The sequence below is a fragment of the Xiphophorus hellerii genome, chromosome 20 (assembly GCF_003331165.1).
Source record: "Xiphophorus hellerii strain 12219 chromosome 20, Xiphophorus_hellerii-4.1, whole genome shotgun sequence".
Classification (NCBI taxonomy): domain Eukaryota; kingdom Metazoa; phylum Chordata; class Actinopteri; order Cyprinodontiformes; family Poeciliidae; genus Xiphophorus; species Xiphophorus hellerii.
Window position 1 is genome coordinate 32,141,808 of NC_045691.1, and position 15,640 is coordinate 32,157,447.

Consider the following 15,640-nt stretch of genomic DNA (forward strand, 5'->3'; position numbering starts at 1 on the left):
CAGGTCAGGAGTTCTAAAAATTGGTAATCAGCGATCGGCCAGAAAACTGCAATCGATGCACTGCTACTACTGAGGTGTCAGAACCACTTTTCAATTCAATTTGGTTCAGAAATTCAGTTTCACAAACTTAAGTTTCCAAGAAAAAAATTAAATGTTGTTGTAACGCATTCAATTTTACAAAACAAATATCCTTCATAGTGGGGAAATTCCTGAAAGTCAATCAAAGCAAGTAGATTCACGCAAAGACGCAGTATATCAAAACAGAATGAAAAAAACTTTAAGTGGGAGCTGCTATAACAGGTTGCCTGAACATCAACACACAAAAACATGTCCAGAAAAGTCTGGGGGTTTGTTTTTATTTTTTAATCAAATTTGAAATGCAAATGGACAAGCCTTTCTACAGCTATATTTTATTCTCTAGCTCATTTCTTTAATACTTCATGTGTACATGCGTAGAAATAAACAAGGAAAATGCAGGTGAGGCAGAAATGTTCTCTATTTTTTTTTTGCCTTACAAACTTAATATTTCCATATTAATTACAGCAAAAATATTGAAAAGATATCTTCACAAAGAGACTGAGCTTTTCCGTGTACTCCAATGAGCTCAAGAGCAGCAGCTGATTTCATCTGGGTTCGCCTTTATCGGGCGTTTACGGAGGTTTTGGCACAACCAGTAAGGATTCTGTTGAACCACAAAGCAAAAGCAGTGCCTGATTTTCATTGGTTCATTTTCAGTACAGTTTTTATTTATTATTATTACTTTTGCCAATTTTGAATTATTTCATTGACCATTGCGGTTTTTTTCAGTCATTAACAGGGTAGCAAACAATTTTGTCCATGTGTGTGAATTTTTTTTTCTTTTTTTCTTGAGGTTAACTCTTGAAGCGCATGAAGAGAGACGAGAAGAATGTCATGTAGGAGAGAAAAAAAGAAACTCGAACCAGAACATGGGAGATTATTCCCGTCATTATCATCACAACATGAAAAGTCCATGTTTTCTGATATGTTGCTCTCCCTATTCAGGCTGAGATGATTATTAGGATCAACTGTCTAATTATAAGCGAAAACAAGCTAACCGCTAACGGTCAGAGTGCTAATGCTCCCAGATGACACATTCAGAACCTTCTGACCTGCCTCGTGCCAATCCAGATGTTGCACGGCAAATCCAAAATGGCAGCCATAAAAGCTGAGCGGACTCTGTAATCAAGCATCCGCCACCGAGTGTTCAAAACACTAAACATTTCTGCTTCTTTAATTAAAGGCGTGTGACAGCATTGTGTATGCTGAGATTGTAATTCAGAATGCCTTTCTTTCTAATCAGCCCTGACATTCTGGGGACAATTAATAGCTAGCACAAGACACACACAGGGGCTGTGTCTTTGCTTCTTTGACTTTTTTTTACGTGAGCTAAAAGGAAAAAGGTTCTGCAGTAACCTTGGTGAAGACCTAGCGATGATCTCCTCTCCATCTGTAAATGCTTGGCCCGATGCGAAGCAGCGGAGCGGCTAGCAGAGAGGCTGCAAACATTCCTCAGCAGTCTGGCATTACATTTTCCGTGAAACCGAAGCTCTCTAATGTTTTCTGTTTGACAAAATTACACTTTTGTTCCCCCCAAAAAGCTTCCTCCAATTATTCAGCGATGATCACACAACACTTTTTCTTTTTTCTTTTTCCTTGTGGACATGTGTAAGCACTTAAATGGAAGGTGTTTGGATGTGGACATGGCTTAATTCCATTAAGTAAACTCCGAGATGGTGGATGATGGACTGCAGAGCCGAGATCTAAGACTTGGCCATATCATCGTTGTTAATTCCCACTTTGAAGTTTGCAAATTGCTTTTAGATGATTCAGGGTCTTTTTTTTGTCAAATCAGCCTATCGGCTTGTGACTTTTTGGAAAGAACATGGGCAGAAGTTTGGTTCAGCTTAGAGCGAACGAAGATGCTTTTTTACTTTGGCATGGAAAAAGCAGAAATGATAGCAAAACGTACCTTGTACTTCCATTTGGCTTCCTGACCTCAGGCTTGGCCTCCGTGTCTATGTGCAAGGTCTCTTCGTCTGAGGAGTCCACGCTCTGCTGGAGGAGGAAGTGACACAAAGAAGAAACGTGTTTACGAGAGAGTTTAACAGGAAGCGGCCCGAGGCAAGAACACGCATTCTGTCTGCCTTTCACAGTAACTGAAGTCTTCTAGGTATCAGAACAATTGAAGCCAGGGTTTCTGTGTGTTCTGAGATATGGGAACATCAGAACAGCTGGACTAATTCCTCCATTCAGACCAAACCTACTTCCCCTCAGCAATCCCCACCAAACAGAAATGTCAACTTTCAATTGCTCAGGAAGCATTTCTCACATTTTTAATAACATGTCTGCAATCAAGTCACAGCTTCTTACGTATCAGATAACAGAGATGAGCAGCATTAGTACACTGCTCAAAAAAATAAAGGGAACACTCAAATAACACATCCTAGATCTGAATGAAAGAAATATTCTCATTGAATACTTTGTTCTGTACAAAGTTGAATGTGCTGACAACAAAATCACACAAAAATCATCAATGGAAATCAAATTTATTAACCAATGGAGGTCTGGATTTGGAGCCACACATAAAATTAAAGTGAAATAACACTACACGCTGATCCAACTTTAATGTAATGTCCTTAAAACAAGTCGAAATGAGGATCAGTATTGTGTGTGGCCTCCACGTGCCTGTATGACCTCCCTACAACGCCTGGGCATGCTCCTGATGAGGTGGCGGATGGTCTCCTGAGGGATCTCCTCCCAGACCTGGACTAAAGCATCCGCCAACTCCTGGACAGTCTGTGGTGCAACGTGACGTTGGTGGATGGAGCGAGACATGATGTCCCAGATGTGCTCAATCGGATTCACGTCTGGGGAACGGGCTGGCCAGTCCATAGCTTCAATGCCTTCATCTTCCAGGAACTGCTGACACACTCCAGCCACATGAGGTCTAGCATTGTCCTGCATTAGGAGGAACCCAGGGCCAACCGCACCAGCATATGGTCTCACAAGGGGTCTGAGGATCTCATCTCGGTACCTAATGGCAGTCAGGCTACCTCTGGTGAGCACATGGAGGGCTGTGCGGCCCTCCAAAGAAATGCCACCCCACACCATTACTGACCCACTGCCAAACCGGTCATGCTGAAGGATGTTGCAGGCAGCAGACCGCTCTCCACGGCGTCTCCAGACTCTGTCACGTCTGTCACATGTGCTCAGTGTGAACCTGCTTTCATCTGTGAAGAGCACAAGGCGCCAGTGGCGAATTTGCCAATCCTGGTGTTCTCTGGCAAATGCCAAGCTTCCTGCACGGTGTTGGGCTGTGAGCACAACCCCCATCTGTGGACGTCGGGCCCTCATACCATCCTCGTGGAGTCGGTTTCTAACCGTTTGTGCAGACACATGCACATTTGTGGCCTGCTGGAGGTCATTTTGCAGGGCTCTGGCAGTGCTCCTCCTGTTCCTTCTTGCACAAAGGCGGAGGTAGCGGTCCTGCTGCTGGGTTGTTGCCCTCCTACGGCCTCCTCCACGTCTCCTGGTGTACTGGCCTGTCTCCTGGTAGCGCCTCCAGCCTCTGGACACTACGCTGACAGACACAGCAAACCTTCTTGCCACAGCTCGCATTGATGTGCCATGCTTGATGAGCTGCACTACCTGAGCCACTTGTGTGGGTTGTGGAGTCCGTCTCATGCTACCACGAGTGTGAAAGCACCACCAACATTCAAAACTGACCAAAACATCAGCCAGACAGCATAGGTACTGAGAAGTGGTCTGTGGTCCCAACTGCAGAACCACTCCTTTATTGAGTGTGTCTTGCTAATTGCCAATAATTTCCACCTGTTGTCTATTCCATTTGCACAACAGCAGGTGAAATTGATTGTCAATCAGTGTTGCTTCCTAAGTGGACAGTTTGATTTCACAGAAGTTTGATTTACTTGGAGTTATATTGTGTTGTTTAAGTGTTCCCTTTATTTTTTTGAGCAGTGTATTTTGCAGAAGCAGTTTCAGGTTCTGGTCGGCATACATACCTTGCTCACTAAGGGTTGCGACTTTGCCTTTTTGGCCGGCTGAAGGGGTTCTCTGATGTCTGATAAGACTGGGCAAGAAAGAAGAGTTCATTCATAAACATCAGAGTAGAACAAGTTCTGATAAACGGCAACACATGTTAATAAACCGTCATAATCATTGCATAACAGACAGCAGCGCACTGAAGTCAATGAAGAAAATTTCCACACATTTCAGGGTTTTGTATGAAGTAAGTGCCGGAGCACGTTTACTGCATTTTACCTCAATTCCCAGATATTTAAAAGGATTTAATCTCTCTTGAAAGACCTTTATACAGTTTACTGACTTGTGAAATATTATAGCAACCCCTCCTTCTCTTTTTATGTTTTTTACTCTCGCTTAATAAATTGTAATTACCAGGCGCTGATCCAGTTGGTGCAGGTGATTCGTTATTGTCATCCAACCATGTTTCTGTCAGGAACATAACACCAATAATCTGCTCAGTGATGAAGTCATTAACAAATAGTCATTTTGCCGATAGTGGTCTTATATTTAGCAGAGGCAGTTTAAGTGGCTTGGTGGCAGATAGTTCATGAATTTGAGGTTGCTTTAGACAGGAGATGAATCCAAGGTTTGATTTTTGACCACTGCATTTCATGTTTTTCTGTTTCTTGTTAGTGTTCTGTTAGTGATTCAGACAGGTACTGTCTCGTATCGCACTGCTGGAGGAAGGCAGGTGTAGAGCTAAAGCCTGGACCCTGGTCTCAGACCTCTGTTACGCAGAGTGGTGGGTGCTCTGGGGAATCAGAGTCAGGGGGTTTTAATGAAGTGTTGAGAACTAAGGAGAAAGGTAGCAAGCAGAACTCGGTCGTTCATTTTATCTATGAAACACGTTTTTTTGGGGGGGGCGTTCAGGAGAGAAAAACCTAGAGAAAATTGACGATCCATTTCCTCACTAAAGATAAGAAACATCAGTTCAGGTGACGAAATTTCTGACGAGCCATTCTGGTGTTGATGAGACGAAGCCTCCGATAAAGAGTCTTGGTTCCCATTGGGTGCTAAAGAAGTGGGGCGATTTGAGGCCTCACCAACTTATGTTTCCAGACATATCAGTTTGTTTGGGGAGAGTGTGATCCTGCTGAATCTGTGCTGGGACAATGATCTTGTTCTTTGTATTGTCCTGTGGTTGAGATCTTACTGATAATCAGGTCCAGAGTGCGTCCTCTGGACTTGATTACGGTCCTGCTGTTGAATCTTTCCAGCAACGTTGAAAAGTCTTTCCCCTGCTTGGTTAAGATCCTTCCTGCTAAAAGAGTATTCTTTAAAAAGCCATTTTTAATGATGAGCAGTCTGCTGTCATTCTTTCCTCCTCATCCATAACTGGACCACTGACAAAAACTTTTGTTTTCAGCTTTTCAATTGTGCTTAGATGATGTTGGAAGTCATTTTTCAGAATTTGTCATTTCTGTTTGGCCAGATGATTAGCTCCAGTGTGTATGATTAGACTAGAATAACATTTCTTCCCTTCCATTTCATAACATTCCCCGAAAATGTATAAATGTATGAACCATAAAACATTGTAAGAACTGGTCATATGAGCAGACAGAAGTTTAACTGAGGATAATGGGTAACGGGCTAAAACTGGTTCAAGAAATGCTTTTGAATGCATAACAGACAGGAACACAGAGCTCACTCTCTGCTTTAACTAGAGTTGGGTAGTACATAGTTGCATTTATTCGATTATATTTACTTGAGTAACTTTTTTGATAAAAAATAAAGGTACTACTAAGAGTATTTTTACTACGCTGCACTTTTTACTTTTACTTGAGTAATTTTATCATGAAGTGTCTCTGCTCTTACTTGAGTAAAATTTCTGGGTTCTCTGCATACTAAATGAAGGACAAACATGTTTTAACCAAAAATTCACCAGACACACAGCTGACGTTTTTGTTAGTTTCCCAAGTTTTCTTTTATCAAAAGAAACTGATTTGGAAAAAATGTTTTGTTGCCTTTTTTTACTTATTTTGTTTTACTGATAAAAATTGTCATTTTCTTTCTTAAAATACCAAAATTTCGACTTAACTTTATAAAACTAAATGATTGATAATTTGATCAATTACTCTTACCAAATATTTTTTACTTACCAAATACTTTTTTTTTACTCTTACTTGCGTAATTTCTTGGACGGCTACTTTTTACTTTTACTTGAATGAAAATATGTTGAAGTATTGCTACTCTTACTTGAGTACAAGTTTGGGCACTCTGCCCACCTCTGGCTTTAACTAAGGAATGTCAAGCTGCAGTCAAAGGAACCTTAACTTGCATCAAATTAAGTTTAAGGTATTTAAAGCTGATGCTGTGAAGTGCTTTTGTACCCACCATGGTTATTGGCTTAAACAAAAGTGAAACACTACACGCTTAATCTGAAAACACTCACAGGAAAGATCTCTCTTAACGGTGTTCTTTTTCCGCCTGATGGGGAACTCATCTATCTTCAGCTCGCCCTCATCCGAGACGTACTCGTACTCGTCTCTCACTGGCTTGGTTTTGTCCTCTTTTAGGTTTTGTAACGATCCGAAAATACTTGAGTTGGTCTGAGGTTTCAGCATCTTGGAGCTGGAACAGAAACCGCAGGAGAATAAGCTGAGCGAGGCACTGACAGTGAGAAACCCTCCAGTTAGCTTTAATGGATATCGTGCTGATTGCCACATAGCTCCATAATCACCATAATAGACCACATCAGAAGGCCTGACTCTTCAAGCCTACCATAAAGTATTTATTTGGCAGTGGAGGCCATGCCATACGTACCTGGCTAGTTTCCTGTGAGACATAGTAAAGCTGAATCTGTCTTTATTGCCTGACAGCGGTATTCTGTCAAACTTGCACTCCTCCTCCATTTTCAGCAAGGAATCCGGTTTACTGTTCTGTAATGGTCCAATCAAAGTAATACTTAGGGAAGCAGAAGTAATGCACGTGTACGGTATCAAGAGACAAGACATTCACAGAACGTAGCGGCACCAAGTCATTACAGGTACATCAGTCCAAGAAGCTGTAAGTTTTTCTTTAGACATTTAAAACAACTTTTAAATCAGAAAATAGTGACTTTTTAAAAAAGTAAGGTAGGGAGGCAGCGATTTATTGACGCTGATTTCCTTCATTTTGATTTTAGGTGATGGGCCGATGCTTAAAAGTGAAGCCGGTCTTATGTACTTCAGCAAAGGTCTAAAGATCAGCCACTGTCCCTGTAAGAGAGGTTTGACTGTTAGCCCCGCCCAACAGGTCATGTCTGCATGTTTGCAGTTAACAATAGTCACCAACTCAGCAACGTTTTAGCTGTATTTAGCAACAATTCAGACACAAAAAAAATTGGTATCGGCCAAAATCGGAATTGGCAGGTCAGGAGTTCTAAAAATTGGTAATCAGCGATCGGCCAGAAAACTGCAATCGATGCACTGCTACTACTGAGGTGTCAGAACCACTTTTCAATTCAATTTGGTTCAGAAATTCAGTTTCACAAACTTAAGTTTCCAAGAAAAAAATTAAATGTTGTTGTAACGCATTCAATTTTACAAAACAAATATCCTTCATAGTGGGGAAATTCCTGAAAGTCAATCAAAGCAAGTAGATTCACGCAAAGACGCAGTATATCAAAACAGAATGAAAAAAACTTAAAGTGGGAGCTGCTATAACAGGTTGCCTGAACATCAACACACAAAAACATGTCCAGAAAAGTCTGGGGGTTTGTTTTTATTTTTTTAATCAAATTTGAAATGCAAATGGACAAGCCTTTCTACAGCTATATTTTATTCTCTAGCTCATTTCTTTAATACTTCATGTGTACATGCGTAGAAATAGACAAGGAAAATGCAGGTGAGGCAGAAATGTTCTCTATTTTTTTTTTTGCCTTACAAACTTAATATTTCCATATTAATTACAGCAAAAATATTGAAAAGATATCTTCACAAAGAGACTGAGCTTTTCCGTGTACTCCAATGAGCTCAAGAGCAGCAGCTGATTTCATCTGGGTTCGCCTTTATCAGGCGTTTACGGAGGTTTTGGCACAACCAGTAAGGATTCTGTTGAACCACAAAGCAAAAGCAGTGCCTGATTTTCATTGGTTCATTTTCAGTACAGTTTTTATTTATTATTGTTACTTTTGCCAATTTTGAATTATTTCATTGACCATTGCGGTTTTTTTCAGTCATTAACAGGGTAGCAAACAATTTTGTCCATGTGTGTGATTTTTTTTTTCTTTTTTTCTTGAGGTTAACTCTTGAAGCGCATGAAGAGAGACGAGAAGAATGTCATGTAGGAGAAAAAAAAAAGAAACGCGAACCAGAACATGGGAGATTATTCCCGTCATTATCATCACAACATGAAAAGTCCATGTTTTCTGATATGTTGCTCTCCCTATTCAGGCTGAGATGATTATTAGGATCAACTGTCTAATTATAAGTGAAAACAAGCTAACCGCTAACGGTCAGAGTGCTAATGCTCCCAGATGACACATTCAGAACCTTCTGACCTGCCTCGTGCCAATCCAGATGTTGCACGGCAAATCCAAAATGGCAGCCATAAAAGCTGAGCGGACTCTGTAATCAAGCATCCGCCACCGAGTGTTCAAAACATTAAACATTTCTGCTTCTTTAATTAAAGGCGTGTGACAGCATTGTGTATGCTGAGATTGTAATTCAGAATGCCTTTCTTTCTAATCAGCCCTGACATTCTGGGGACGATTAATAGCTAGCACAAGACACACACAGGGGCTGTGTCTTTGTTTCTTTGACTTTTTTTTACGTGAGTTAAAAGGAAAAAGGTTCTGCAGTAACCTTGGTGAAGACCTAGCGATGATCTCCTCTCCATCTGTAAATGCTTGGCCCGATGCGAAGCAGCGGAGCGGCTAGCAGAGAGGCTGCAAACATTCCTCAGCAGTCTGGCATTACATTTTCCATGAAACCGAAGCTCTCTAATGTTTTCTGTTTGACAAAATTACACTTTTGTTCCCCCCAAAAAGCTTCCTCCAATTATTCAGCGATGATCACACAACACTTTTTCTTTTTTCTTTTTCCTTGTGGACATGTGTAAGCACTTAAATGGAAGGTGTTTGGATGTGGACATGGCTTAATTCCATTAAGTAAACTCCGAGATGGTGGATGATGGACTGCAGAGCCGAGATCTAAGACTTGGCCATATCATCGTTGTTAATTCCCACTTTGAAGTTTGCAAATTGCTTTTAGATGATTCAGGGTCTTTTTTTTTGTCAAATCAGCCTATCGGCTTGTGACTTTTTGGAAAGAACATGGGCAGAAGTTTGGTTCAGCTTAGAGCGAACGAAGATGCTTTTTTACTTTGGCATGGAAAAAGCAGAAATGATAGCAAAACGTACCTTGTACTTCCATTTGGCTTCCGTCTTGTTTTTGTTTTGCTCTCTGATTTCGAACTTGTCCATGTTGTTCTGCTTTGACGTTTCCTTCTCGGACACACTCAGGACATTTTTGACAACCTGGAAGTTTAAAGCAGAGACACAAAGTTGAACAGAAGAACCTGGAACCTGAAACGCTGTTGGATGTACAATCAGCAAACTGTTTTGTAATGTCACAGAAACCTCCAACGCAGCTTTCACCCAGCCTGGAACATGTAGAGCCGAGGTGTCAAACTCATTTTTATTTTGGGCCATATCAAAAATCTGAATGTTCTTAAAGGGACGGTTGTGCCAGAATGTACTGTTAAAACCCATTAAACTGTTAAAATATTAACAAATAGTTGCTTGTTTCAGCATTCAGGAAAGCATTCCAGGTTCTTAAAATTAGGTGGGTTTAGACTAGGGGTGTCCAAAGTGCAGCCGATGACCCAGAATTTTTATAAATTGCCTGTTTTCTTTTATTAAGGCAACGGTCCGACGCCCTTTTTAGGTTTTGGATATTTAGTGATATACAGGTTTCATAAAAGTTTTTTTGTTGAGCAGGTAAATCTAAATGATTTTTTGGCAGTTTTGGCCACCGGGGGGCAAAAAGTTCAGACACCACTGGTTTAGGTTGGAGCTTGAATTTGAAAAGGCAGTTGCAGAAATATATCTTCTTGTTCCTTCCTGTTAATGCCTGGCATTCAGAAGCTTTCTCGGTTTATTGGGGGCTATGGCAACAAAATATCTAAAAGCAATCACATTTTTTTTTATTCTAAATGTGCTCACCTTTGGCTTCTTTTGCTGGTCCATTTGACTCAAGATCTCCTTGGCGTGAGACTCCAGGGCGGCAAAGCTGGAAGGCTTCGGAGGCGGTGACAACTCCTTTATCTTTTTCACTTTCTTCTTTTCCCCGTCTTTGACCTTCGGAGGTTTGGGGGCCTTGGGCGCCTTTGGAGGCTTCTGGGATTTGGGGGCTTTTTTCTTGGGTTTTTCTCTGCTGGGAGACGGGATGGTTGCTGGGGAAACGGGATCGTCGGGCTCGGAGTGGGTAAATGCTGGTTCCTCCACGGGTGCCTTGATGCTGGGCTCGCTCTTAATGGCTTTTGTTGCATTCTGGGAGAGAGAGCAGAGATAATAAGAGAACATCGTTGAAGTCAGCGACGATATCTTAGACGTGTTCATTTTACAATCATTTCAGTTGATGAATATGTCTTTCATTACAACACAAACTGGGATTAAACATTATTTTTATAGTATTTGTTGACTTATAACGATATTTACGCTTGTCTCAATAAATCAATTCATCTCATGATAAATTAAAATGAACTCAATTTTCATTTCTTTTCAAGTCTTCAGACTGGTGCTTTGGTCTCAACCAGCTCTTATTTTGAATTTTTGAAGGAAATTCATTTTATTTGTTGTTTTGTTTATTTATTTTGGACGTTTAAAATGTCTTGCAGCTGCAGTTTTCAAATGTCCATTAGAATTTGAAGTTTATTGCTCTCTGAGAACGTGTTCCTGCGTTATATTACTTGAAAATGGTCTCAAAGCAACAATATTATTCTTCATCGTGATAACCACTGGTACAATTTATCGTCCAGCAAAATTCGATATTGTGACCGGCCTAGCGATGTTGCTAAGCAGCAGCAGTCTTTTTCACCACCACTTCACAGAAGTAACCTTATAATGTTTGATTTTGATGTCTTAAAGGAGTTTGAGATGAGCGTTTCAGTTTCCACACTAAAGCCTCGTATTGCATGCAAAATGAGGCAGAGCGTAGCTAAAGACTTCAAATCTTCCCTGATGTCACTCTCTCTCTCTCTCTCTCTCTCTCTCTCTCTCTCTCTCTCTCCACATCTATAAAATCAAAGTTACCTCTGACAGCCTGATCTCTTTGGCTAGGTCCTTGATGAGCTGGGAAGGTTTCATGTTCTCTGGTAGCTCATCTTCGTGTTCCAGGAGAGCCTGATACGAGCAGAAACAAGCAGAGTTGCGGTGACGTGGGAACGCCGGGAACACCGCAGGAGGCCGATGTTTCACTCTCCATACCTGTTTTTTAGTCCACGCTCTGAAGGCTCCGTTGATGATTTTGGCACCGTGTATCAGGTATGGAGCTGGCTGCTTATTTGCTTTGTGTAAACCTATAGATTAAGAACATCGTGGTGGGCATGAGGGACTGATGGAGAGTCAACGACAAAACACAAAGTTTGTCCAGGAGAACTACTGAATGCTGCACATAGAAACTTTTTTTATTTTACCAGTTTGAATAATAAACCCAAACAGAACAGATTGTTTCTTTTTGATAGGATCAAATGGGATGTACTTTACTTGGAATCTGTCTGAGTGACTAGACTGAATTGACTTTTTTTTTAATGTTGTATAAAGCCTTGAGAAAGCAGCTGCAAAAAACATTGATAGAAAAGCTTTTTTTTGCCATCTAGTAACAGAACTTGAACCTCAGAAGATCTATACAGCACCATCACATTGACTGTAAAGCTATGTTCAAACTGGACTTTAATGCTCGATTCCGATTTTTTGTGAAATAGGATTTCTGTTTGGTGCTTCCAAGTATATGCGACTTGTATGCGACGTCCAGTGTGAACTGCAAAACGACCTGAAAGTGTCACACATGCGCAGTAGAGGGCGCAATAACGTCACACGTAGAGAGCGTGCTCAATGTTTTGCCAACCACCACAAAGATGGAGCTACAGATTGGGGCGCATCAATTTATCGACACCCGTTTTCTTAATTTTGGAAGATCGGTGATCGGCCAACACTTACATATGAAGCCGATCTTATCCTCCGATTTTATCAACCTCAGCAAAGATCTAAAAATCATCTGCTGTCCTCTTCTGCTCTCCCGTGAGAGAGATTTGACTGTTAGCCCTGCTATCCAGGTCATGTCTGCACATTTGCAGCTAACAACAGTCGCCCCTCAGTTGCCAACCCAGTGACTTTTTTTTTGCTATATTTAGCAATGATATATTTGGTTTTGGCCAAAATCGGAATCGGCAGGTCAGACTTTTTAAAAGACTGGTGATTGGCCAAAAAACTGCAATCGGTGCATCCCTAATTCAAACTCCTCCAGAGGTTTCTCTGTGGCGAAAATGCTAACCCCTGAGGCTAAAATGAATGAAGGCGTGCTAACAGCACAGCTTTGTGGGGTAGAAGTGTCGTGCAGGACCCAGAGAAGCAGCGGAGCTTCGATAAACAGGAAGTCATTATCCCGACAAGGCTGCAAGCATAAACAGTTGGTCCAGGCCAGCCGAGGGGAGTTGGAACACTGGCTTGCAATGAAGCAAGCCATTCTAACAGGGGCCAGGCCTTTTGAAGCTAGTCATCTGCTCTCTCTCCCATCTGCCGATTTAATGACTGAAACAATATTAGCGCATCCAACTTGTCATCTGCACGGCAGACACAACGCCGTGCTCTGAAAGAAAAACAAAAAGAGCCTTTTCCTGACTGTGTGCGTTTTTCTCTGCTTCATGCATTCTTCTGGAAACTTCAAGAGGATAGAAGCTTTTCTGCAAACATGGCCACAAGCTGCTGTAAAAAAAAAAAACCCAACTACTTCCCGCAGGGATCAAGAGCTCACCTTTGAACCGCTCCAACAAGTGGCGCCCCACATACCAGCACGCCGTCTCAAAGTTGGGGAACGGGGTGAGAGTCTTGACCTTCAACCTCTTCTCGATTTCATACGCTCTGAGGAGAGTGAAGCATGTTTTAACTAAACACCACGCAGGTTACATGCATTAAGCAACAACAACTGCGGGAGGCCAAAGGGAAACTACCAAATGGGGGTAATGCAAAGATAAAGCTATGTCATATTTTTTTTACTCGTGGAAATGATTGTGATGTGGGCTAGTTTCTGGTGCAAATAACTCAGACAAAACTAAATTACAAGTAACTTTTCAGCAGGACATAGGAGCTTGTTTTAAGTACATAATTCCTTAATATTGATGAAAAAGTGAAAAAAGTTCCACTGGCAGATTATTTCACTTACAACATTAAATTTTTTCCATGTTGGCTGGAGAAAGAAAATAATAATCAAAAATTTTCTTAGAGGGCGTGCTGTGGTGGCGTTTCCACAAGAAACGACACAATCAATCAGACATTTCTAACGACTGAACCCGGGATCGGTGATGAGAGCAAAAGAATATGCCTGCTTGGATTTTCATTTCCTATCAAACGCGACCCACGTTTGGAGGCCTTGAGTCCTCGACGCCGTCGCGGGTTCAATTCCCGGACCCGGCGACATTTGCCGCATGTCTTTCCCCCTTTCCTGTCAGCCTACTTTCATATAAGGGACACTAGAGCCCACAAAAAAAAATTCTTAGAGGTTCTATGAGGGGGTTATGACTTCTTTAGGGGGAGCAACAGCACCCTCTAGTGTCTTCGTGGCGTCACCACAGGACAACTGTCAACTAATCTAAACAAATGCTACAGTAGAGGGAGATATGAAGAGTTCTTGTGTTTTAATCTGACATCAAAATTCCCGGACTATCTATGGGCCGTGTCTTTAATTCTTCATGAACATGAAGCTGTAATGTCACATTGTTCACACTTTTACTGTCTAGAGAGTCAAGAAGCAATTCCACCTCCTTGGCTGTAGAGTCGTCTTAGTCCGAACAAACAAATATTGGCCTTGTTCACAAGCTTTATGTCTGTTTGTGATGAGTGTGCAGCGTAAGACAGGATGCCAAACCTCATCTGCATCTCCACACTCAGGTTGTGGACGAAGTGTCCGGAGAAAGCCAGGCAGTCGACTGGAGTCAGCACCGCGTTGATCCATCCTGATTCCGCAAGAAACGACACAGTCAATCAGACATTTCTAACGACTGAACCCGGGACCGGTGATGAGAACAAAAGAATATGCCTGCTTGGATTTTCATTTCCTGTCAAATAGTCAAAGAATGAATCTTCTAGGGATGCACAATATTGGATTTTTGATCGATAACCTATACGCCAATATATTCAAACTCATTTGGCCGATAACTGATACCAATGCTGTTATTTTTTCCTACACCTACTTACTGAAACTATATGGCTTTCTCTACTGTGGAATTAAAAAACTGAATTATCTTTGTCAATTTAGCCTGCTGCCAAATGCAAAATGCTAAAAAGGAGGCTGAAAATGATGCAACACTTTCAACTTATATTATGTTTAATGTCAAATTTATTCATGACATCTGCTCTCTCTAAGACAATGACAACACTCAAACAGTGCCAATTTATAAATCTTCACAAAACTAAATTCAACCTGTTCACAAGCAACAAGTGAAAAGCACATCAGTCGTGCATTAATACTTAACAATTTCCTATGACGTTCTGCTGTGCTGCCGGCATCATGTCACTGGTTTGTCATATAAGAACGCCTTTTATATCGGTGAATTATTTTGACAGAATGGCTGATGTCCGATATTATATTTTACAGCTAATATCAGGCGATAACGATAATATCGTGCATCCCTGGAATCTTCTTTAGCATATTTTATAATTCTGAAGTGAGTTTTTAGACAGGGTTTCAGCACATGTGCTCCTAAAGTTACTCCACGCCAGTTCTTCTCACTTTCTGAGCGCGGAGTGAGACGGACTCTGACCTGACGGGACGAAGAGCGTCTGGCCTTGCTTCAGGGTGCATTTGTAACACTTGTCCACCTGGTCGGCGAAGAACATCTCTCCGTGATTGGACGACGACCTCCAGCGCTCGTACAGAGACAGGTTGGCCGATGTGGGCTTGATGAGAAAGAAGATCTTCTCTCCCTGTGGACATGAGCAGGTGTTCAGCATCACGGACTGTGGTTGCATTGAGGAAGGGTTGAGTGACCGCTCCACGGCCCGACCGCCACCGACCTTCAGGACGTGGTACCACACCGAGGCTCCACCACATTCGATGTGGAAGTCGGTGTAGCTGTCTTTCACGCAGATGAGGCAGTATTTGGTGACCTTCGGCTTCCCGAGCAAGGCGTCGTCGGGCCAGTAGTTTTCTACCCAGGACAGCCGCCGTATGATCTGCGGGCTCTCCACTATGGAGCTCATTCTGGGTGGGGAAGGGGAGGGGGAAAAAATGGCTTTCAGTCTGGAAGAAAAAGTTCCCTGTTTTCAAACAACACAGTCGAGACGGCGAGCCGCTACCTGGTGTCTGAGAACTCGAGGTTGATGACGTTCAAAACCTTCTTCCTGTTTGTGCTGTAGTAATAGTCAACAAACTCTTTG

At 41.9% G+C, this 15,640-nt stretch overlaps 1 protein-coding gene across 1 annotated transcript in view; it reads right to left on the reverse strand.

The window, feature by feature from the left end:
• Window positions 1-15,640, reverse strand: part of LOC116710720 (lysine-specific demethylase phf2-like) — a 33,652-nt gene that overhangs the window by 14,176 nt on the left and 3,836 nt on the right. The window contains 12 exon segments of the mRNA XM_032549904.1: window positions 4,044-4,111; window positions 6,458-6,636; window positions 6,829-6,944; window positions 9,407-9,523; window positions 10,211-10,537; window positions 11,300-11,389; window positions 11,474-11,565; window positions 13,020-13,126; window positions 14,130-14,217; window positions 15,025-15,187; window positions 15,278-15,464; window positions 15,560-15,640. Coding sequence (XP_032405795.1) covers window positions 4,044-4,111; window positions 6,458-6,636; window positions 6,829-6,944; window positions 9,407-9,523; window positions 10,211-10,537; window positions 11,300-11,389; window positions 11,474-11,565; window positions 13,020-13,126; window positions 14,130-14,217; window positions 15,025-15,187; window positions 15,278-15,464; window positions 15,560-15,640 — 1,615 coding nt within the window.